Raw genomic sequence first — 24,477 nt, 5'->3', positions numbered from 1 at the left:
GAAGACACAGGTTTGGTCCTGATCCGAGAGGATTCCACATGCCACAGCCACTGAGCCCTGCACGCCCCAGCCAGCATTCCACAAGAGAACCACTGCAGGGAGCAGCCCAGTGCACTGCAATGGAGAGAGCCGGCACATGGCAATGAAGGCCCAGCCCAGCCATAAATAAACACACTTTATTTAATGGGACTTCCCTGGTGGTCCAGTGGCCAAAAATCTGCCTTCCAATGCAGGGAACTCAGGTTCGATCCCTGTTCAGGAAACTAAGCTCTCACATGCAGCTAGAGCCTGTGCACCACGACTACGGAGCCTGGATACGAAAGGTTCACATGCCATGACCAAGACCCAGTGCAGCCAAAAATAAAACAAATATTAAAAAAACAAAACAAAACAGTTGTTGTGAACACCATCTGACTGATAAGGAACTACATAATAAACTGATCGTGACCCAGCAACATCCCAGATCAGCCACCACAGTTGCATTTTGGCATAATGATGTGAAGAGCTGACTCATGTGAAAAGACCTTGATGCTGGGGAAGATTGAAGGCAAGAGGAGAAGGGGACAACGAAGGATGAGATGGCTGGATGGCATCACTGACTCAATGGACATGAGTTTGGGTGAACTCCAGGAGCCGGTGGTGGACAGGGAGGCCTGGCGTGCTGCAGTCCATGGGGCTGCAAAGAGTCGGACACGGCTGAGCGACTGAACTGGTAATGATCATAAAAAGAGAAATCTAAAAGCAAGGTGAAGCACATGGTGAAGCCATGTTTGCTGTTAGGGGCTCTGGTCCTGATGTCCCACTGACTTTGTCACCCTGAACAAGACATTCAACCTTTGCCTATTTTCTCACCTGTAAAATGAGGGGATTGGATCAGATCATCGCTAAGGTTTAAGTTATCCCTGCGACCACACATCTAGGATTTCTTACTGCCTTTTCACTTTGGAACCCAAGGCCACCCTGTGAGTGGCATCTAAATCTTGCCAGTGACATTCCTGTATAGGTCCAGGCTCTGTCTCCAGTTCTCTAACCATTTAGATAGATGGTGCACCTTAGCTGTTATGGTTATACTATGCTTTTCATGCTTGATTCCTCACACATGAGAGAAGAGACATTCCTCCTCCAAGAAGGCTTAAATACAGGATCCTAGCTTCTACCATGAGAGCAGAGGAGGGTGAGACTGGTTACATGGCGGCCTCTATACTTACTGCAGTAACACCCTAAATGAAAAATTGAGTTTTCAGAAATTGCCATCTATGTGTTTTTGTTTTTTTTTTTAATGTACGGATAGGGGAGGTGTCTGTATCATGGCCATTTGTTTTCAAGGTTAATTAATACTCGCTCACTTCTGGGTCTCCTTGTTCCTCCTCTGCTGCCTGGAATACAGCCCTCACGTCATCATATAGCTAGTTCTTTCCTGTTTTTGTATGTCTCAGCTGCACCCAAGAAACATTCTGTGGTAGACCCTGTAGCAAGACTCTATTAACACAGTATCTACATCCACCTTTTCTGAGCGAGCCTTCGTTTTCATAAGAGTCAAGAAAGCTCAAAAATTTATTTCCCAGACTCCCTCTCATCTAGGGTTCCAGATGGAATTTGGTCTCTCCCGTGAGGTATACTTGAGGGAGACCTGGATTTCAAACTAACACATGAGGAACCCATGTTCCTGAAATGTGGTTCCAGAGGGTGTCAAAAGCTGTGGAGGCTGCAGTTCCAGCAGACGCTTTCTGACTACCAAACCAAACCGCCCTGGCTGATTCTGGAAGGAGGTTCTATAATGGGTTTCTGATTCTGTCTTCCATGGGAGTTCCCACACTGAACCAAACTACAGTTCTGTTGTAGGACTAATTCCTAAGGTCATCCAGCCACCCTCTCCAATTATGTGAAAGCACTTAATTATTTTCTGCTTTAAACAGCAAAAGGAGCTTCTGTTATCTGCAACTGAGTCCTGATGGTGCTCTTTGGGCAAAGTGTCGGTGGGCAACAGGTTCTCAGGGTGAGCCCTCTGGGTCAGAGAGCTCTCTTGGACAAGGTAGAAGGAATCAAGTTTCTGTTAGAGCAGCGCCTCTCACAGTTTGGTTCCAGCGGCTGCAGTGGCCTCTGAGAACCTGCTGAAAATGCAAATTCCTGGATTGTACCACAGAACACAGACAGTGAAGGACAGGGAAGCCTGGCAGGCGACAGTCCACAGGGTCGCAAAGAGTCGGACCCGACTTAGTGACTGAACAGCCACCAACCACACAGAACTACTCAATTGGAAACTCTGGGAGTGGAGCTCAGCCATCTGTATTACAATGAAACTTCCAGATGATTCTGGTGAGTGCTGGAGAACCACTGCATTAGAGAGTGGTTATTAATAATCAATAGCATGTAACAGTCACTGAGGTCATCACGTGCAGTTATAAAGAAGGAAATCCTTGAGGACCCGTGACGGCTGCCATGTCACATGGTGCTGGAACGCTGCTTCTAGCTGTTGCGCCAGTATTACAGGAAGGAAGGAGAAGCCCTGGGCTATAAATTGTGAGAAAAGTAAAGAGTTTTATGGTCTTCCTAAAACATTCTGTCCGTTGAAGCACTAATAGAGCCGAAACCCACACTCTGTCTTATCCTGCAGGTTGCTGAATTGTGGTATAGGATGAAATCAGACTTGCCACACCTCACAGATGAACATTAGAGCACTGATGAGGAGCGGCAGAGGCTCCAGGAATGAAACTGAGACGCTGAGAAGGTGTGGCCGCTCAAGCTGGAAACGTCTCTACAGTATAATTTTGCATGCCTATATTTTACAGTCATAGAACCTTTTTTCCTGATTATAATTATATAATATTATACAATTATGTTATACATTTCGTCCCTCACTATTCTTTAAATCCCAAGAGGGCAAGACATTGATTATTCACTGTTATATCTGGAACACCTAACATAATACTCACATAAAACAAGAGCTAAATATGAATGTATAAATAAAAAATTTGTGATCAAGCACCTAATCAATTCATCAATATTTAATAATATTTAAACATAATATTTAATAATATATAATAATATTTAACAATAATGTAATTTGGTAAAGAGCTATAATACAGACATTAAAATTTGTAATGAACTATGCTATGTCAGACACAACAGATGAACTGTAGACTGTGCCTTCTCTTACAGTTCAAGTATTCACTTTATTTACTTTTGAAAATTTTTATTTATAGCTGACTTCCTTTCATTTGCACAATGAATACTTCACATTATCATTTTAAAAACTCAGTGTAAGTGGCAATAAAGTTTGATTCATTCACTTGCAAGAACACTGGAAACTCAGGATGGGAAAACAATTACCAAAAGTTTTCTGCTTTTTAGCAGCTCTCGTAGGAAGTTACTTAAAATGGTCAACTCAAGGTGACTTCCCTCAAGTAGAGAATTGGTTACATATAATTCATAAACAAAAGGTTTACACTTCTCTTAGAACATATGGTGCTTTCTTCCAGTAAGTTTTCCACCTACCTGTTGTTGTTCTTTGGCTACAAAATGAGTGTGTACTTTTATGTACCTGTTAGCACAACTGACGCCATCGTGGGCCATGCTGACCTTCCACTGACCCTCCCCAGTCCCCAGGACTGTACTCTGTAGTAAGTAATTCTTCTGTCATCAAGGGCTTTGTAGTGCATAGATGTCATTTAGGTCCAGGTGACCTCTCTGCCCTGCTGGCTCCAAACAGTGGTGAAGACCGTGCTTACCATACTCCCAGTACCTGAGAGACTAGTTACCCACGCGTAAACCTTGACTTAGGAGTGCACGCCCTGCTTCCAAGCACCTCCGCACACCCCAGGGAAGCGACAAAACCGTCCCGGTGGGCCCCGTGGTATGGAGGGCAGCGCTGGATGCTTCCACATTGTCGGTCCTCTGACCCCACCCGTGAGGTGCCCTACAGTGACATGATCCGCCGCTCACATGGAGCTGCCTGCCTCATTTAAAGACACCTTCTCAGTTCAGTGGGCACTTTTACTTCCCGCCATCTTCCAACACCTTAGGCAGAAAGACTTGGAACGTGACAGGGAAGATGAAGGCCTCAATGTTGCTTCTCCAGTATTAGAACTGATTTTCCTCCCAGGATCACCACTACTAACAGTAACTGGTACATAATGTGCATGTGGAGGGGGCATAGGTACCAGGAACTCTGGGCACTCCAACTCTCTGAAGGAAGTTCCTTTATTATCCTCTTTTTACAGAGGAAGAAACTGAGGCATAAAGAAACAGAGGCACAGATTTGCCCAGTATCACAGAGGTGGAATCTGAACCCAGACACCTCTCTCTAGACTCCCATTCTTAATCATCATGCTATATTCATGAAACTGAAAGCCGGCAATGAAAATGTATCTCGGCACCCCTCAACAGGACCAGCTCTGTGACCAGTCAGCAGGCGGTTTTATTCAACCATTAAATTATTTCTAGCTTCATAATCATTTTAAGAAAAAAGAAAGTATAATCTTGTTGAATGCTTTGACGGATTATGAACTGTGTTATTTCATGCTAGATTACAGACTTTCTAAAAGTCTGAATTTTCCAGAATCAGTCATTCAACAAAGTGTGTAAACCAGGTTCCTGTTAAGCAATCACTAAATAATAGCTATTTCTATTATTATTATTAAAATAGGACTCAAGGACTAACAGTCTGATGGAGAAGACAGATACATAAATAATGGAAATACACAGATTTTTAAGTAACGACAACACAAATATGCTGATAGTTTGCATGAGTGATCGCTAACAACACAGTGATGGGGAACTTAGGTACACATTTACTGTTTAAAGTCATTTCGAATAGTTAATTCTGACTGGCCACAGGGTGCCCAAATTAAACACTTCTGGGTGTGTCTGTGACAGTGTTCCTGGAGGAGACGAGCATTTGAATCAGTGGACTCAGCAGGGCAGACTACTCTCCAGGGTGGGTGGGTACCACCCAGGCCACGGAGGGCCTGCACAGAACCTATGGTGGGAAAAGAAGGAATTCGCCCCTTTTTGCTGCCTCCCACCCTGCTGGAGTGGGGCCATCCCACACCTTCTCCGGTTTTTGGACCGGGATTTCTGCCATCAGCCTGCCCTGTTCTCGCACCCTGAGACCACGCCAGATGACACCACGGGTGTCCTGGGTCTCCAGCCTGGAGACAGCAGACTGCCAGACTTCCATGCTCCCGTAATCACGTGAGTCAATTCCTAAGAATGTCTCTCGTGTACATACAAAATCTACTGGTTCTGTGTCTCTGGAGAACCCTGACTAATAAAGTCACCTATCTTTATAAAGTCAGGGACAATCATTCCTGAGCTTTATCAGTACCTTACTTAAGACAGCCCTTCTCTTATTCAACTACTGCTTATCATGAAATAAGTATTTACACAACAGAAGGAGACACCCTGGAGTCCCTTTTACACAACCATGGAAAAGAAACTTTATAGGAAAGATTACAGTTTAAAAATGCATAGTCTCCTTGAAGTCCATAAAGCACATGCTCAAGGAAAATAAGAATACACCTGGGTAAGGTAAATATAAGGGTCATTTAAAAATTATTGAGTTTCATATTTTTGGTGGATGCTCATGCAAAAAGGTTTATATTTAGCCTGTGGCAAAGTCTGTGGTAACCTCAGAAGAAAATACAGACATGTGGCTACACAATGAGCTCAACTGTACGAGCTTCAGACAAAAAAGGTCACACTGTAGTCAGGCACTCGGCCTGCCTTAGGTCTGACGTATCAAATATCAGGACGTAAAACAAAAATCAGAGAAACAACTCCTAACAGCCAACTGTTAAGAACAGGCTCCTTATTCAGAAAGTTATTTATCATAATAACTCTGAAAAGAAGGGCAGCTACTGAACTTGATCTTCCATAAAATGTCAAATTCTTCCAATTAGCTTCAGTGTTTTATGAAGGCATTTTGTTACATTCCTCCTTGATGTTTATTCAATATAAATGTAAAGAGGAAAAGAGATTTTCCTCAATGATACATGATTTAAGGAGGTTATTTACAGGAATGAAATTCAGATATCTGACATGTTTATCAGTAGCTACAAAGAGAGATGCCCAGTCGGGTATTTGAAGTTCTCCTCCAGTTACTATCTCACGCCTTGGGGCATTCTTCTGTACACAGCAGTTTGGGTTCAGGTCTTTGAACAAAGCCACATAATAGCCATCACACTACACCTTACAGATGCTTAATGTCTTCCTCATGTCTAATGTGCACAGAAAATGTATTCTTAAAGAAAAAGCCCCACACAATTAGTGTATAAGGCTGTTAGACTACATCTCTCCTAAGAAGATTCAAATACAAATGAGAAAGAAACATTATTAATACAAAAAGAGGTGAATATTCCAACTCAGCACGTGGAATCAAATCTTAAAGAGAATGAAGAAAGGAGTAAGGCACAGCAGGACCAGATTAGTATTTTCTTCAATAACTATATCAATGTATTTATATGATTTTTCCTTCCTTTTAACATTATATAAATGGATTCCTTTACACTGCAATATGGAAGAGGCACAGACTGTAAAAAACCCTGAAAGATTAGCATAAAGTTTTTCAAAACCATGTAAAGAAGGCACATGACTGTGTCAAGATTCCAGTAAAGTCCATACCTGCTTATAAGTAAAACTTCAGAGAAAATGTATGACTGCAGCTGGGACTAATACACAGATCTGGCTAACATCCAGTTAGTACATAAGAAGCTCAAGAACAGTGCCCCCATACTTTGGAGCTAAGACTGCCACTGGAATTAATACACTTATCAAATGAAAGTAGGAAGAATCAAACAGAATCTATTAAATCTGGCAATGTGGAAGACATACAGCCCAATTCATGTTAGAGACATCTATAAAAATGAATGCATCAGCTGACCGTGTAGAGGAAGCGAAAGGACCCAAACTGTTCAAAAATACTTGTAGCTCTTCGTGAGGAAGTAGGCGCCTTACTGGATGCCTTCTTACTACACTACGGTTCAGTGACACTGGTTATCAAGCTCATAGGTCAACTCTTCTTCATTATTATCTGCTCAAAATTTTCCATTTGCAAAATTTGATTATCCATAGAGACTTCTCCCAAAGAAATCCCAAAGAAGGAATGTGATGAGCACCCTGACATAAGGAACTGGCTCTGTCCTCTACCACTGCCTTCGGCATTAAGAAATTTGAGTTGGGCATCTGGGTTTGGCCCTCACTGCTGCTACCTGCAGCGTTCACAGACGTGCCTGATCAAGAGGGTTCGTGAAAGGGTAAGGTCAGGATGAGGTATAAATTCTATCCTAGGAAATCCTGCCTGAGTGGGTAGTTTCTTCCTCTCTCACTATTTTGATACAGGATCACAACAGGGTCTGCGTGCTTTTAGATACAACGTCTGTGATTAAAGAAATTGCTATAACATAGAGCAAGCTATAGGGACTGGAACTGAATCAGCACCGACTCCATGACAAAACTGGGAAGCTCATCTAAACAACGAAGCTCCAATAGATATTTATTCACTGTGATTCTAGCAAGAGAAGGCAGAAGAGGCAACCGATCAATCAGATATGCAGCTACTTGTAAGAAACACTATTCATTCTGATATCTTAACTATGACTTTCTAATGATCAGAGCCAGGTCAACTGGGGTCCTTTCATTTTTATCTCAAAACTTGTGACGAAAGATCATTAAAGGGCATGTGACAAAATGCTTGTTTAAGGCCCTATTTCTGCTACACCCAATTTCAAGCCAACAAAAAATAAGATTAAAAATAGGACAAAAATGTCAAGTAAAGCAAGGGGAAAAAAGGGATTCTGAATTTCCTATCAACTTTGTTATACTTTCTGCTGTAACGAGAACTTTTCTGAGCACAGAAATATTTAGTGTACTTAAGCATAGTATTTCAAGAACGCATTTCTAAAAATAAAAATTAAGCCTTTGACAGCTTTTCAATTATTTTAGGTTTTAAATTGAGATGAACCATCAGACACGTGACTAAGATAGCAATTCTGGTAATTGCTGGATGATGCAGGCACCTGTGTAGCTGGGGCTGCAAAGGAATTTTTATTAGGTTGACAGAAAACAGTTGAAATCATTTTCTGAATTTCAACCAATTTAAATGAATTATCTGACCTACGTTATCCTAAATTTCTCAATGCAGCTGCCAGAAATCTCTTTTCCAAATGGAACAACAGATGGTTTTGAACAATACTGCAAGACAGCAATGCTCAGTTTTTCCAAAGTGTTTTCCTCTTGCCAAAATTATAAACATGATTGAGAAAATAATTTTCAGATTTTTCTGAAAGACTATGCTATCTTCAGAGTAAAAAGCAAAATTTAATATCCTAATGAATTTTTTTAGCATTATCTTTGCTAGTTTTTATTTATCTGAAACAACACATGGAAGAGTGTAACCTAGCCTCGTTTTGCAGTAATATTAATCCCACAGAGCTTGCAAGCGCTTCAAAATGCTCCTCTCCATGTGATCATTTCCTGCTCACAGCATGCAGTTAGTGCAAAACTCTAGCACTCTAGGACGATTAGACAAATGGGCAATTAAGCCTGATGTGAGAGATACTTTAAACTTTTAAACCTTTGTAAATAATTGAAAAACAGCTCATTCCTTCAAACATCATCATGAGCAAAAGAAATATAGCCAATTCGAATGAGGCTAACCCCCAGAGAAGCTTAACCTTTCAGATGAAATCATCTCGAGTTCCTTCGACTGCTCTTGGCAGATGACTCAGCTTCATACTCAGTGATTTAATCAAGAATCTACAAGTCTGGACCCTCCTTCCTTTCCTAGTCACTTTCTCCAGGGCTGTGCAATGATGTGTGTGCTCTGGGTCTGGACTGTCTGTCCTGGTACCTACTCACAACCTGGGAGATTCTGAGCAGGGCAATCTAAACTCAACCTCAGATTCCATTTTCAAAATGCTAATACTGACCTTATAGGGTAGCTGCAGACTTAATACACTTAACATACACAAAGAACTTCAAACACACCAGGTATACGGTAAGTGCTCGGTAAGTGTGGGGCTTCCCTGGTGGCTCAGATGGTAAAGAACCTTCCTGCAAGGCAGGAGACCCAGGTTCGATCCCTGGGTTGGGAAGACTCCCTGGAAAAGAGAGTGGTAACCCAATCCAGTATTCTTGCCTGGAGAATTCTATGGACAGAGGAGCCTGGTGGGCTACAGTCCATGGGGTAACAAAGAGTCAGACACGACTGAATGACTAACAGAGTAAGTGTAGCTGTTATTATCACCCCTTTTCTCTGGTCTTGGCCAAAGAAATGTCTGTAATGCTTAGACCACTTCAAGGTCCAGACCTCTGTCACTGTCCTACATTCTTAGGCTCACGCTCACCCTGGACCTTGCCCCTTTGTCCACAAACATGTTGCCTCTCCTGCTTGTAAGCAAACTGCTCACAAGCACAAAACAAAACAATAAAAAACTTCACATGATGCAGCCAGCACCCTTCTTAGCCATTTCATTCTTTCATACAAAACATACTTTTTAAACTACTACTCATTTCCCCCACTTTCTCACCATCTAGTCCGACCTTTTGCATTTTCACTCCTGAAGCTGCCTTCTCCACCATCACCTAATCACTGAATCCAGCAGCCTTTTCTCAGTCCTATTTCTCAACCTTCCTGCAACAACTGATGGGATCTCCTTCCTTATAAAAGCTGTTCTGCTTGCCTGCCCTAGCCTAAGTCTCCCTCCCTGTCTAACTACCATGTCTCTGCCTTAGCTGGCTTCTTTTCCTACAGCTTCCATCTAAACGTATACCTACAACAGTTCTGCCCTCAGCCTTGCATTCTTCCCGAATTCTTCCACACTTGCTCCATTCCTATCATCTCACTATCAAGGGATTCCACCCCCAAACCCTATTGTTTAACCTCCAAATTGCCACCTCTAGTTTCCTGCCCTTCCCAGTGTGCAAGATGTCTATCTGGTTGTTCCACCTGCATCTCAAACTTACCGTGTTCTGCATCAAATCCATCTTTTCGTTCTTAATATTTCCACTTTGGTTAATGAAGGGGATGATCATTCTTTGAACTACCAAGGCCAGGACGTCTGAATCATCTTTAACCTCCTCCCTCCCTAAAGCTCATCACAGACAGGACAGCGCTAACGTGCAGCACTCTGGAGACAGACAGTGCAAATGTCTATCCTGACTCTTCACTTCCTGCTGGTGAGACCCAGAGCAAGTCCGTGGGCTTCAGTGTGGCATCCATAGCACAGCTTGTGCAGTTTACATGAGAAAACGTATATGAGGGCATGGAGCATGACCATCTGGCAAGCCATAATGATGATGACAAAGAGGAGGAATCTCAGTAGCCTCAGCGACCCTCTCACTGGTCCCTCACTCCCACGACATCTCACATACACTTTACATTGTCTCACATGAATGTAAACTCACAAGGCAGGCTTGGTTATCAGTGCCTAAGTGCTTTGAATTTCCATTAACCTCAACCAAGGCAATCTCAATCAAGTTGGGGCACACATCAAGACACACATCAATGTGCTTTTCTCTCCTAGCATCCTAAATAAGATAGATGCTTATTATATAAAAGCATCCATAATAAATAAATAAAAAAAACTTTGCAAAAATTCAGGAATTGACCTTATTTGAACCCAATTTCAAATAACATTCTGCAAGCCATATGGTTTGAAATTAAAACCATTCTCCATTTCTAATAACGCAGAGTACGTTATCAGTAACAAGCTATAAAATCTTTGTTGTTAGTACTCGAACCACACCACCACCTTGCAATCCCCTGTCCACACTTCCCCAGGAACCAAAAACTAAATTTAATTTTGACTTAAGAAAGATGTAAAGATTATAACAATTATTGGGAAAATATCAGAATCATTTAATGTGTTACAAAATCAATACAATGTTATCATCTGCTCTGTGTTATCAGTGAATTTCTAGCCTTGCAAGAAAATAGGATTAGATTTTTTTATAAATGTCCATATAAATATTTACCACATTTAATTAAAGGTCTGGGGACCACTAACCGCAGCAGCAGCTGCCCTGAGAGAAGCATATCTACGTCTTAATTAGGTGCCTCTGGTTAGTCATTTCTACAAAAGAGGAGGAGGAGGAGGAGGATTACCGCTAAGGACTGCAGCTCTCTGGTTTCTTCCTCTGCAGCTGAAGCATGATAAGACAGAACCTATGGGGTGAGAACAGAAGGAATGCATGTTAGACAAGAGAGGAACACCCAACACAGACCACAACTTCAAGCCTGGGATTCTCCTAAGCCTTCCTGCAGAGGTATCTAGACTCCTCAGAACATTGTATTTTCTTTTCTGCTTTCTTCAACAGAGAGAAAATCTCAGGTTTTTATTCAAATGCTTCTTATGGAAACAGAAAGTTATACTCCCTGTGTTCAAAGAAAACTGTCACTTTTCCTCTGACAACGTTGATACAACAAACACGTTATTTATAAGTCACACTATCAGCTCAAACTTGGCAGAAAATTCTGTGTTGCTTTTCTTAAACAAAAATACTGACTTTAGTTATTTTACTGGTGTACTGAATCAAGATAAAAGACTTCTGCATAAGCTGACATTTTAATGTCGATATTTAGGAAGAAAGCAGTCTGGAAGTGGCTCTTGGATGAGGCCTGTAACCACTGCAGAATTCATAAGGAAAAACTGCATAGCAGAGAGATAAATGTCAGACAGATTTAAGGATACTTTTCCACTCGTAGAATTCAAGAACTGAGAAGAGCAGAAGTGGCCTATAAATTCATCTGTTAACAGCACAGGACACCTAGGCTCAGGGATTCTCATCATCTGGCTGTGAGCTCACACCCAGTGAGAAGAGGGCCTGGGACCCAGCTTTCATCTCCTAGTCTCGTACACTTTTCACCATCCTAGTGGAGTTATAAGAAGATAGTAAGGCAGATTTACTATCTTCCTATAACTTAACATGTGAATCATTAATTCCCATTTTCAAAACCAATAACTCCAAATGATGGGATAATATTTTAGATGTTCTTCTAAACCAGGGTAGTGATTATATGTTAAATTGTTTATCATATTAAATATTTTTAAAAGTTTCTTTTTGACAGAGTTAACACAGATTTACTAAAATCTCTTAAAGTTTTAGGGTCAGTGATAAAAAGGTACCTCATTTTCAGACTTTAAATGGCAAGTCAAGTAATTCAGTGGCCCAAACCAGCTTTCCTTAACTAGTTTTTAAAATTGTAAGCAATTAAAAATCTAAAGCCAAATGGTAAATATGCCTATGTACTGTGATTCAGAATATTACACTATGGTAATACATGTGACTTGTCTTACTGTTTGAAGCATTAATCACTAGGAAACCTAAGGAACCGCAGAGCTGCTGTTTCCCGCTGCCGTGAAGTTGACGGGTCACAGCTAACCTGCCGTTGACACTAGGGAGGTGGTTTGTTGAGGAAGGCTAAGACGGCGACCCTGAACTAGTCTACTATAAACCAATGCAATGCAACACGGACAAATGAATAAAGGAATAATATGACATGCTAAGTTAAAAAAAATTAATTTTGCCACACACTGAAGATAAAAATAGCACCACACTCATTGTGTTGTAAGGATTAACTTTTGTTAATGCATGTTAGAACACAGAGTAAGCCTTTGATAAAGGTTAGCTATTTACTGTTGTTTTACTGTCATTATACTGATGTCTTCTAGGTGAAAATAATTCCCTGTCATAAGAAAACATAAGGCATTTATGTCCCTGGGTTTTATCCAATGCCTTGGGAGAAAATTTTTTCAAGGTTAACTTGGTGATCACAGATACGATTTCCTATAATGAATTGAAATTGGAAAATGGGTATACTAAGTGAAAGTAGAAGTACTCATTTTTAACTGAAATAAAACTATAGTGTAAAAATAGAAGCAAATCTCAACGGGGAAAATATTCAGAAAGTTTGAACAAAATTATACCTGGGATTTGTCTCAAAGTAATCAGTGGATTAATAAGGAAGAAGAGTGCAGAGAAGTGGGCTAGAGTATGGATGGAATGATAGTAGCCACAGGTCAACTGAGGACAGCTAATGAAGACACGGGGGCTCCTTAGCTATCCTCTCTACTTCAGCATTATGTTTGAAATTTTCCAAATAGGAAGTATGTTTAAAAAGAGATTAATTTCTAATTGATAGCTGGCTTAGAGTCAATTCTTCAGTAGTCATGGAAACAATAAAAAATTGTATTAAAAATTGTATGTATGTATATGTATGCATACATTTAATTTAAAATATATGTATACTTGTGTGTGTATTTGAAACAGATTTCTACTGATTTCTAATCCAAAGTCTCTTATATTAGTACTTTACTAAAACTAGAGTTTTATATTCACATTAGAAAGTATACCATCTTGGTTACTGGTAAATCTTGACTTACATATCTTTCTAGCTCTTATTTATTAAGGGGTGGAGGAAAAGTTACAATCCATAACTCAAACATTGATTCCTACTGATCTCTACTGGCTAAAAGTAGGCAAACACTAAAATATATTTCACACCAGTGTATGAATGACTAAGGAATGCCCTTTCTGAAGTCTAATTCCCTAGACTGGTCTATGATGTAAGAAATTTCCATCTTACACAAAGTGTTTTCAGGGAGTCAGTGAGACAATCTGGAGAAGGCTGGCCCAGGTGGGTAGGCGCAATCTGCTTGGGAGAGAGTCAGGTTTGAGGCCAGTCCCCAGGCCAGTAGTTCACACTCAGAATCACCTGGTGGGGGTAAAGCGGGGCTGTGCTGGTAGTAACACTGATTCCCAGCCTCCACCCAGGACTTACTGAATCAGAATTTTCTCAAGATCCACAAATCTGTAATTTGGAAGTTTCCCCTTTGCCTCATTTCTGATTCTAAGTGCTTGTGATATCTGGTTTTGTTTTTTTGCTGTGTGAATACAGCTGCTCACGAGGAGAGATAGGGAGGCTCAGGCAATGGAGAAAGGACAGGGCACGGAGGACTATCATCAGTGTGAGCGGCTCCTCACTAAGGTCTAAGGACCGCTTTCGGCCGAGAAAGCAGAGGACAGAAGGGACCCGGGGCCTGAGCTTTGATGTGGTCGTATGACCTTCGACAAGTTTCTAAAGTATGCTGGGCCTCAGTTTCCTCGGTTGTTTAAGTGAGGAGAGAGGAAGCACGTGGTTCTCGTATGGTCGCAGTGACGTCACAGACACCGAGCGCTGCCGCAGGGAGGGGTCGGCCGAGAGTGCTCGCAGGGAACCTGAGGCGTCCTGCAGGGGCAGCCCACCTCTAACGTGACCATTTGCTTGGCCATGGCTCTCTCCACTGCTTCGTACATCTGTGTGTTCTGGATCCCCAAGCCACAAAAGATGACGAAAGCTTCCAGAAACTGTTCATCGTTGCGGTTGAAAGCCTTAACTTTGCCAGTGGTTTCCTCCATCTTATTAACAAGTTGGCAAACCCCTATAATAATCCAAGAAATTGAACAAATGTTACTATTCATAATTACAACATGCACTGACTTTAACACAGACCCCCAGAGGTCTAGGGCTTTTCTCTTAGGAATGCTTGCCATCTCCAAATACGCAAACGGATCCTCACAAATATAAGCTAGAACAATGAACTGAGTTAATTTACATGCAAACTCATTTCACACAGTCCTAAATGTATGTTGTCTATGTTCAAAAAAATCCTAGAGTACTATTTTCTTCCAGATACTGTCACGAATTTTATATCAGTTGAATCCCCAAAGACAATTTGTCCTTTGGAGACTAATTGGATTTTTGTACTCTTGCCAAGAGAACAATTTTGATGCACATCAGAATTTTGGGTCACCCAGGCTGCCTTTCCTTACTGAGAAATCAGAAGCTAAAAAACACAATTATCCACAAAATAGAATGTAGGAAACAGTTCACAGAGACAGTCTCAAATTTCAAATATGTACCTCTGCATCCAGGAGAGTATTTCCAATCATTTTTGATACTGCAAATACATGCACGTAGAGATGACTATTTACTTAGGTCTAAGAGCAGAATTAATCTTTGAAGAAAATCATAACCTAACCTCCCAAGTCCTGGCCTTTCTTAGAAAGTCAAACACATGGTATATATAAATGGAAGACGATGTCAAATCATAACGGAACTCATTCTACGGGGCTCTGATCCCAAGGGGTCTCTGTGAGGAGTCTGATGACCTTGTACCTCTGGGGAACAGTGTTTCTAACGTCCTGTCTCTTCTGCCTCTACGTACGTAACCCAGACCCCCATCGCGTGCCCACTGCAGAGTAGGTGCGGTGCTCCGTGCTTCAGGACACACATGGACTCTGGTCTGTATGACTTACATTGAGAAAGGTGCTCACATCCACTTTACAGATGAAGACAGAATCTCAGGAAGGTTAAGTCACGTGCTCCAGGGTGCTTACGTTTAAAACTGAAACCCCAGCTCAGCTTAGCCTCAAAGACCAGATTATTACCATGCAGCTGCCCTGTGCCTTTTACCCGTCTGATGACTGTTGGCAGTTTCTTGACCCACACCTTATTCTTGCTCACCCACACCTCTGCCTATAGTTTTCTGCTGGTCCCAATCTCTTTCCTGTTACCCAGGAGATCCCTACGTGCCCTTCACAGGGAGCGCCCAGAGGCCTCCCACTTCCCCAGGGGAGGCAGACACCTCTCCTAGCTCCTTAACTTTATCACCTGGAGGATCATGGGGAGCTTTATTTCTGTCTCTCTTTCTCGACTGTACATATCTCGGTCTTAAGAGATTTTATTTGTCAGTTACACTTCCTCAGCTAGCCAGGCCTGGCACACAGCAGGACTCAAAAAATGTTAACCAAGTTAATGAAAGGATGCGAGACTGCAGTTCTGACCCAGTCTTGCCCATGAAGACTGTGGTTTGCTATCTCTTATTTCTTCCTGGAGCACAAAAGGATCTCAGAGAGTCTGAAATGATGCATAGTTGCACGTGTAGTTTTGATGTGCACTTTGTTTTTAACACTACTAATTATCTGTATCCTCCTTTTGCTCTTTGTTTGTGAGAGTTTTTCTATTTTAGACAGTAAAGCCATCCTTATTTATCAGTATTACCACTGCAGAGGTTACTTCTCTAATACTGATTCCATTATCAAGAAAAATTTAAAATTTGGACACTGCAAGTAAAAACCTTGAGTAAATGGCATTACTGCATTTACTCAAATAAATCAGCATTCGTCATTTTAAGACCACATACCATGTATAGTGCAAACAAAAGGGTTATGTCCTCCAACCTTTGTGAATCCCCAAATTATAAACATGGAACTGTTTATGAAGGCATCTGGCTATCTCCCACATCACATGTTCTTGAGAGTCATGCATTCCTTATCTTCATATCACAATGTAACTGCTTTTCAATTTTTACTAAGTTTTCTCCTGCTTGATGGCCACTTTTCATAAACAGGATTTTTCTTTTTGTCACTTCATAAGATTGACTGCATGTATGGAAAGGAAAAGACAAGCCAGTGAGGCTGAGATGTGGTCATCAGGCAGTCTGCTAGGCTTGGGACCGAGGTAAAGGAACTCTTTCCTGGACAACAGTTCAAATCATAAGCCTCAGTCCAGTCCTTGAATGAATACATTGTTGTTTAATCGCTCCGTTCAGTTCAGTCGCTCAGTCGTGTCCAAATCTTTGCAACCGCATGAATCTTAAGGCTCAATCAGGCTTGCCAGGCTCCTCTGTTCATGGGATTCTCCTGGCAAGAATACTGGAGTAGGTTGCCATTTCCTACTCCAAGGGATCTTCCCGACCCAGGGATGGAACCCGTGTCTTCTCCTGTGGCTCCTGCATTGCAGGCAGATTCTTTACTGTTGATCCGCCGAGGAAGCCCAGTAAGTGGTATTAATTAATACCTCAGGAATCGAAAGGTACTACAACGGCAAATTCAGCATACACACAGTGAGAGCTGGCTGTACCGACCACAGCTCAGGGCAGAACACCGAGCATGTGTCTGTGTCATGACCCGCCTCGACAGACAGGCAGACACAGAGTAACGCTCAGGGTAAGAAAAGGCGAGAGGACAAGTGATCCCTTTAGGAATATACTTTGATTTTTCTCTGAAAGCAGTCACATTTATAGAGCATTCATGATAATCTCATTAATCTCTTTATACCCTTCATAAAATTTAACGCTATTAAACAGAAATACCTAAGTTGGAAAAAAATCTATGAAGAAGAAAAAGGTTTATAACAAACAGGGTTCTTTGAGAAAATGTAAAGCTTGGACCCATTTACAGATAGTTTGCACAATGTATTTCTTAAAGATGTGGAAGAGTGGATGAAGAGCATGGTAATGAAATTTAAAGCTGGTCATTTGAAATGCCACATCTACTAGCAAGTGATATAAAATCAGAAGCACTTATATATAAAAACAAAGTAGTTATTGCAGAACCAAAAATAAAATAAAATCACCAGCCAAAATCAATCACTATGTATAACCATAAAATAAAATATTCAAAAACATATTAGGTGATACAAAGGGAAGGCGCCAAGATGGCGGAGGAGTAGGATGGGGAAAACACTTTCTCCCCCACAAATTCATCAAAAGAGCATTTAAACGTCGAGTAAATTCCACAAAATAACTTCTGAATGCCGGCAGAGGACACCAGGCACCCAGAAAAGCAACCCAACTCCTTGAAAGGAGGTAGGAAAAAATATTAAAGACAATAAAAGAGACAAAAGAGGGAGGGACGGAGTTCCGTCCCGGGAAGGGAGTCTTAAAGAAGTTTCCAAACACCAGGAAACCTTCTCACTGCCGAATCCATGCCGAGCTTTGGAAGCACAGAGGACAACATAACAGGGAGAAAAAATAAATAAACAATTAAAACTCGCAGCTTGCGAGCCCTACGGTAACTCCTCCAGCGGAGAAGCAGCGCAGACGCCTGCATCCGCCATTAGCAAGCGGGGGCTGGGCAGGGAGGCGCGGCGCGGGCTGCATCGCTGAGAGTAAGAATCTGGCCTGAATACCCTGAGCACTATCTGAGCGAAATAATTTGGGCTAGCAAACCAGACTGTGGGATATCTACCATGCGAAAAGCCAGCCCTAACCTAAGACACCGCCAGCCCGCGCACGGAACAAAGGACTAAACAGAGGTAGCCGGCTGCAAACCTTCCCCCTCCGGTGACAGGCAGCCAGAGCCGGAAGGGGGCAATCGCAGCCCCAGAGAGACATTATCTATAAAACTGGCTTCTTTGCTAACTAAAACTTATTGGGGGTCTGGACGGTCAACATCTGCCTGAGAAGGTGCGCCGGTTTTACACCCAGATAACCAAGTGGCGGGGAGGCAATAAGTCGCAGCATTGGCGCTCGCCAAACACCTCATCACCTGAGCTGCTCGGACCTGGGAAGAGCACAAAACGCAGCCCCAACTGAGTCTGCGCCTCTGAGGACTACCTGAGTGCCTGAACCTGAGCGGCTTGGACCTGGGAGGTGCATGCAACCCAGGGCCAGCCTCGGATTGTTCCCGGCGGAACAACCTAGAGCCTGAGCAGTGTGGGCAGGGAGGCTACACGCGCCGTGAGCGGGGGCAGACCCAGTGTGGCTGAGGTACTGCGAGCGCACGCCAGTGTCATTTGTTTGCAGCATCCCTCCCTCCCTCCCCATAGCGCGACTGAACAAAGAGAAGAAATACAGCTCCACCCACCAGAACACTGACACAAGCTTCCCTAACCAGGAAACCTTGACAAGCCACCTCTACATACCCACACACAGCGAGGAAACGCCACAATAAAGAGAACTCCACAAACTGCCAGAATACAGAAAGGACTCCCAAACTCAGCAATTTAAACAAGATGAAGAGACAGAGGAATACCCAGCAGATAAAGGAACAGGATAAATGCCCACCAAACCAAACAAAAGAGGAAGAGATAGGGAATCTACCTAATAAAGAATTCCAAATAATGATAGCGAAATTGATCCAAAATCTTGAAATTAAAATGGAATCACAGATAAATAGCCTGGAGACAAGGATTGAGAAGATGCAAGAAAGGTTTAACAAGGACCTAGAAGAAATAAAAAAGAGTCAATATATAATGAATAATGCAATAAATGAAATTAAAAACACTCTGGAGCCAACGAATAGTAGAATAACAGAGGCAGAAGATAGGATTAGTGAATTAGAAGATAGAATGGTAGAAATAAATGAATCAGAGAGGATAAAAGAAAAACGAATTAAAAGAAATGAGGACAATCTCAGAGACCTCCAGGACAATATTAAACGCTACAACATTCGAATCATAGGGGTTCCAGAAGAAGAAGACAAAAAGAAAGACCATGAGAAAATACTTGAGGAGATAATAGTTGAAAACTTCCCTAAACTGGGGAAGGAAATAATCACCCAAGTCCAAGAAACCCAGAGAGTCCCAAACAGGATAAACCCAAGGAGAAACACCCCAAGACACATATTAATCAAATTAACAAAGATCAAACACAAAGAACAAATATTAAAAGCAGCAAGGGAAAAACAACAAATAACACACAAGGGAATTCCCATAAGGATAACAGCTGATCTTTCAATAGAAACTCTTCAAGCCAGGAGGGAATGGCAAGACATACTTAAAATGATGAAAGAAAATAACCTACAGCCCAGATTATTGTACCCAGCAAGGATCTCATTCAAGTATGAAGGAGAAATCAAAAGCTTTTCAGACAAGCAAAAGCTGAGAGAATTCTGCACCACCAAACCAGCTCTCCAACAAATACTAAAGGATATTCTCTAGACAGGAAACACAAAAATGGTGTATAAACTCGAACCCAAAACAATAAAGTAAATGGCAACGGGATCATACTTATTAGTAATTACCTTAAATGTAAATGGGTTGAATGCCCCAACCAAAAGACAAAGACTGGCTGAATGGATACAAAAACAAGACCCCTACATATGTTGTCTACAAGAGACCCACCTCAAAACAGGGGACACATACAGACTGAAAGTGAAGGGCTGGAAAAAGATTTTCCATGCAAATTGGGACCAAAAGAAAGCAGGAGTCACAATACTCGTATCAGATAAATTAGACTTTAAAACAAAGGCTGTGAAAAGAGACAAAGAAGGTCACTACATAATGATCAAAGGATCAATCCAAGAAGAAGATATAACAATTATAAATATATATCCACCCAACATGGGAGCACCGCAGTATGTAAGACAAATCCTAACAAGTATGAAAGGAGGAATTAACAACAACACAATAATAGTGGGAGACTTTAATACCCCACTCACACTTATGGATAGATCAACTAAACAGAAAATTAACAAGGAAAAAAAAAAAAAACATGTATCTATAAAGCTCACTAAAGCAAAGCACAGTAAAATGAGGTATGGCAATAAAAGGCGTTAAATTTATCAAATTAAAAAAATAATAATAAAGTGCTGAAAAATTAAAGCTGTCAAAAAAAAAAAAAACAAAAAAAACAAAAAAAAAACATATTAGGTGAAAACCAAGAAGTAGCAGAGCTGGATAATAAAATATCAGTGCTACGTAATATTATTAGTTCACAAAGTACTTGTACAGACATTATTTCACATGCTTACAACAGCAGCTCTGAGAGCTAGTGGGCACTGAAGGCCTCTGGAAATTATGCCGAAGGGAACTGGGTAGTTTCTCAAATCATCCACTGAGGTTTCCTTTTCTATAATTCCAGAGGTCAGATGTAGCAACCACAGTTTTCCTTCTGGCTTTGTGGCAGAGCAGGGCGTCAACTCTTACATTCTGCTTGTGGTCTCTCATGGCTCAGACAGTAAAGAATTGGCCTGCAATGCGGGAGACCTGCGTTGGATCCTTGGTCAGGAAAATCCCTTGGAGAAGGGAATGGTTATCCACTCCAGTATTCTTGCCTAGAGAATCCCATGGACAGAGGAGCCTGGCGGGTTACAGTCCATGGGGTCACACAGAGTCAGACACGACTGAGTGACTAACACATATACACACAAGACCTGCCCTTTTATACCCTTATGACCAACCTTGCAAAAAAAATCTTTTTTCACTTGTTATTTGCCAATTATCTTAATTTAGGAAGTTTTTCGCTGTAGAAAAGATTTAATTTCTCAAGTAAGTCATCTTTTAAGTTTTCAACTATAGTGTCTTGATTTTAAAAGAAGCTCCCTGTTTTAAAACTACATATAAACCAATATTTTCCTCTAGCACTTTTACAGATTCATTCTATCACATTTAATCTTTTAATTGTACTTAATCCCCCCCGAAATTGCTACTGGATTCTTATGAAACTTATTCATACTTTAATAATTTAAATTGTCACCTCAAAAAATAAATTCATATTATTTCAACAGTATGCTTTTTTCACATTTAAATTTTATGAAATCAATTTGCATTCTCATCAACTGCTTGTAATGGTGTAACAGAAATCATGTCTTTCTTTCTTTGAGGTACATAAAATGGTGTCTTTCAACCAATAACATCTTAGAAACAGAAATACAGTCTATTATATACCAACACAAATTATATTAGACTTGGGTCTGCATTTAGACTTTCTATTATGTTCCATCAATCTTGCCATCTTTTCGAGCACACATTTAATACTTTTAATTATGTTACTTATACAGCATTATTTTAATTTCTGATAAGACAATTCTCTATCCATCAACTCTGGTTATTCTACACTATCCTTCCAGAAGAATTTTATAAATAATTCTTCTTATATGTTATGCTCCAGATGAATTTTTTATGTTAAGAACTCCCTTCCCCTTTGAGAAACAACCTTATCAGGACATGTATTAAAATTGAAATAAAACCTAATCTGCAAAAACTTAACACCTTAAAAAAAAATTCTTATCATCAGGAAATGTTTTGTCAGTTCATGTACTGAAGATTTTCAAGTTATCTAGTACAGTTTTATAGTTTTCCTCACATAGATGTTTCTATTTCTGACAAAGTTTATTCCTTGTTACTGTTGAAAATGGGATTTTTTTCCATTATTATTTTCCAACAAATTTGTTTTGCCATGTAAGCAATTTATTTTCCTTTAACAATTTGAAAGCCAGGCACTTTTGCAACTCTCATTTTAGATAGCTACCTTTAGCTGATTCTCTTGGGTTTTTCCACTTAACAGTCATATCATGTTGTTAGTTACTTTGTTATTTCCTTTTCCATATTTCACCTTATTTCATCCTTTCCTGTCCTCTGGTTGCTTTGGTAAGAATTTACTTTGGGTAATGTTCTTTTTTTTTTTAATGACTTAAAAAATATAACTTTTTCAACTACTTCCATGAGAAATTTTAAACTCTCCTTAGTATTGGTTATTACCAATTTTTATACAATTTGTTTCATCAAAACATACCACTTTTTTGGTACAGTGTATTATATAACATCTTTTAATATTTTTTCTGCATCTATAATTACATTTCTTTTCTTGTTCCATGAGATGGCTGGATGGCATCACTGACTCGATGGACGTGAGTCTGAGTGAACTCCGGGAGTTGGTGATGGACAGGGAGGCCTGGCGTGCTGCGATTCATGGGGTCCCAAAGAGTCAGACACGACTGAGCGACTGATCTGATCTATTTCCCTCATTATCTGTGTTGGATGTTTGTTTAGTGTTTGCCCATCATCTCATTTTACTATCCCTTTTCATTTCATAAATTTCTCTTTTCAATTTCTTTCCTCTGCTTTCTTTCTTCCTATTCATTTATTTATTTTGGGGGCAGTGTGGGGAGTGAGATGAACACTTAGTTGAAATAGTTTCATTATTTCCTGATTCAGTTCGGTTCAGTCGCTCAGTTGTGTCCGACTCTTTGTGACCCCATGAACCGCAGCACGCCAGAGCTCCCTGCCATTACCAACTCCGGAGTCTACTCAAATTCCTGTCCATCTAGTCAGTGATGCCATCCAGCCATCTCATCCTCTGTCGTCCCCTTCTCCTCCTGCCTTCAATCTTTCCCAGCATCAGGGTCTTTTCAAATGAGTCAGCTCTTCACATCAGGTGGCCAAAGTATTGAAGTTTCAGTTTCAACATCAGTCCTTCCAATGAATATTCATAACTGATTTCCTTGAGGGTGGACTGGTTGGATCTCCTTGCAGTCCAAGGGACTCTCAAGAGTCTTCTCCAACACCACAGTTCAAAAGCATCAATTCTTCGGTGCTCAGCTTTCTTTATAGTCCAACTCTCACATCCATACATGACCACTGGAAAAACCATAGCTTTGACTAGACAGACATTTGTTGGCAAAGTAATGTCTCTGCTTTTTAATAAGCTGTCTAGGTTGGTCATAACTTTCCTTCCAAGGAGTAAGTGTCTTTTAATTTCATGGCTGCAGTCACCATCTGCAGTGATTTTGGAGCCCAGAAAAATAAAGTCTGACACTGTTTCCACTGTTTCCCCATCTATTTCCCATGAAGTGATGGGACCAGATGCCATGATCTTCGTTTTCTGAATGTTGAGCTTTAGGCTATCTTTTTCACTCTCCTCTTTCACTTTCATCAAGCAGCTCTTTAGTTTATTATTTCCCAATGAAAATAGCAAAATATTTAAAACTCTACATCTCTGAGTACATTTTTGACCTTATACCTTGCATTTTTATATTAAATTGAGGTGACCACTAATTTTCTGAAATGCTATACTTTCATTTTGACTTTTGATTTCTTCTTTGACATTTGGGAGAATGTTTTCATTTCCTAAGTGAGCTTTTCCCTTCTAATTTATCCTTTTATTATGCATTTCTAGTTTTAATGCCCTGTGATCCATGACAGTAGTTTTCAATTCTACTTTCCAGAAATGACTAAGTTTATGTTGTATGTGTGTATTTGTAAATTTCTTATGGATATGTGAAAGGAATTTGTTTTTAAATTATGACATATAAAAGTAAATGTATGCCAATTGAATCATTTCATTTTTTATATTAATCAATTCTAATGTTTCCTTTTTTCCTATTTAGCATTTTATGAAAAATGTATTAAAGACTCTCACTATGACTACCGTTTTGTCCACTTCTCTTTGTATTTTTAATAGCTTTGACTTTTATATATCAATGATGTTATTTACCTTATTAGAGGCATTTATGACAATTACACTTCCCTCTGTGAATTTAACTTATTCGATGCAAAGTGATTCTGTACATTATGCTCTTTTATCTTAAAATCTACCCTCTCTGATACTAATATTGTTATCTCTATTCAAATTTTGCCCATTTTGTGTACAGCGTGTTCTTATAAACAGTATATACTTCATATTAGTATCTTCTAGAAATTCCTCAATGTTGGTCGTCCAATAAAGGTAAGCTCTGTTTTCCAGGGCTACTATGAAGTTTCTCTTATTTTTCTATTTCTTCAATCAATTCTTGAAACTATAATCCTTATGTTTATTTTCATTCTGTAGATTTTCACTTTTATAATTTAAAGATATAATGCACTAGTTTTATTTTTTCTCTCTCATTTTCTTCCAATTATTACTGTCTCTACGGCATTATTTTCCGGTGCTTCTTATCATTAAACACAATTTACAGTTCTCTAACTGGGAAAAACTGGATCCCGTAAGCAAC

At 40.4% G+C, this 24,477-nt stretch overlaps 1 protein-coding gene across 3 annotated transcripts in view; it reads right to left on the bottom strand.

Moving 5' to 3' along the window:
• PDE5A (phosphodiesterase 5A) overlaps positions 1 to 24,477 on the bottom strand; it is a 148,346-nt gene that overhangs the window by 39,304 nt on the left and 84,565 nt on the right. For all 3 annotated transcript variants that reach the window (XM_061419286.1, XM_061419288.1, XM_061419287.1), the window contains exons 10-11: positions 14,245 to 14,420; positions 11,105 to 11,164 (exon numbers count right to left, since the gene is read on the bottom strand). In XM_061419286.1, coding sequence (XP_061275270.1) covers positions 11,105 to 11,164; positions 14,245 to 14,420 — 236 coding nt within the window. The remainder of the gene's footprint in view (positions 1 to 11,104; positions 11,165 to 14,244; positions 14,421 to 24,477) is intronic.

The sequence above is a fragment of the Bos javanicus genome, chromosome 6 (genome assembly GCF_032452875.1).
Source record: "Bos javanicus breed banteng chromosome 6, ARS-OSU_banteng_1.0, whole genome shotgun sequence".
Lineage (NCBI taxonomy): Eukaryota > Metazoa > Chordata > Mammalia > Artiodactyla > Bovidae > Bos > Bos javanicus.
Note: the sequence above shows the minus strand (reverse complement) of the source record. Positions and strands in the feature narration are given on the sequence as shown.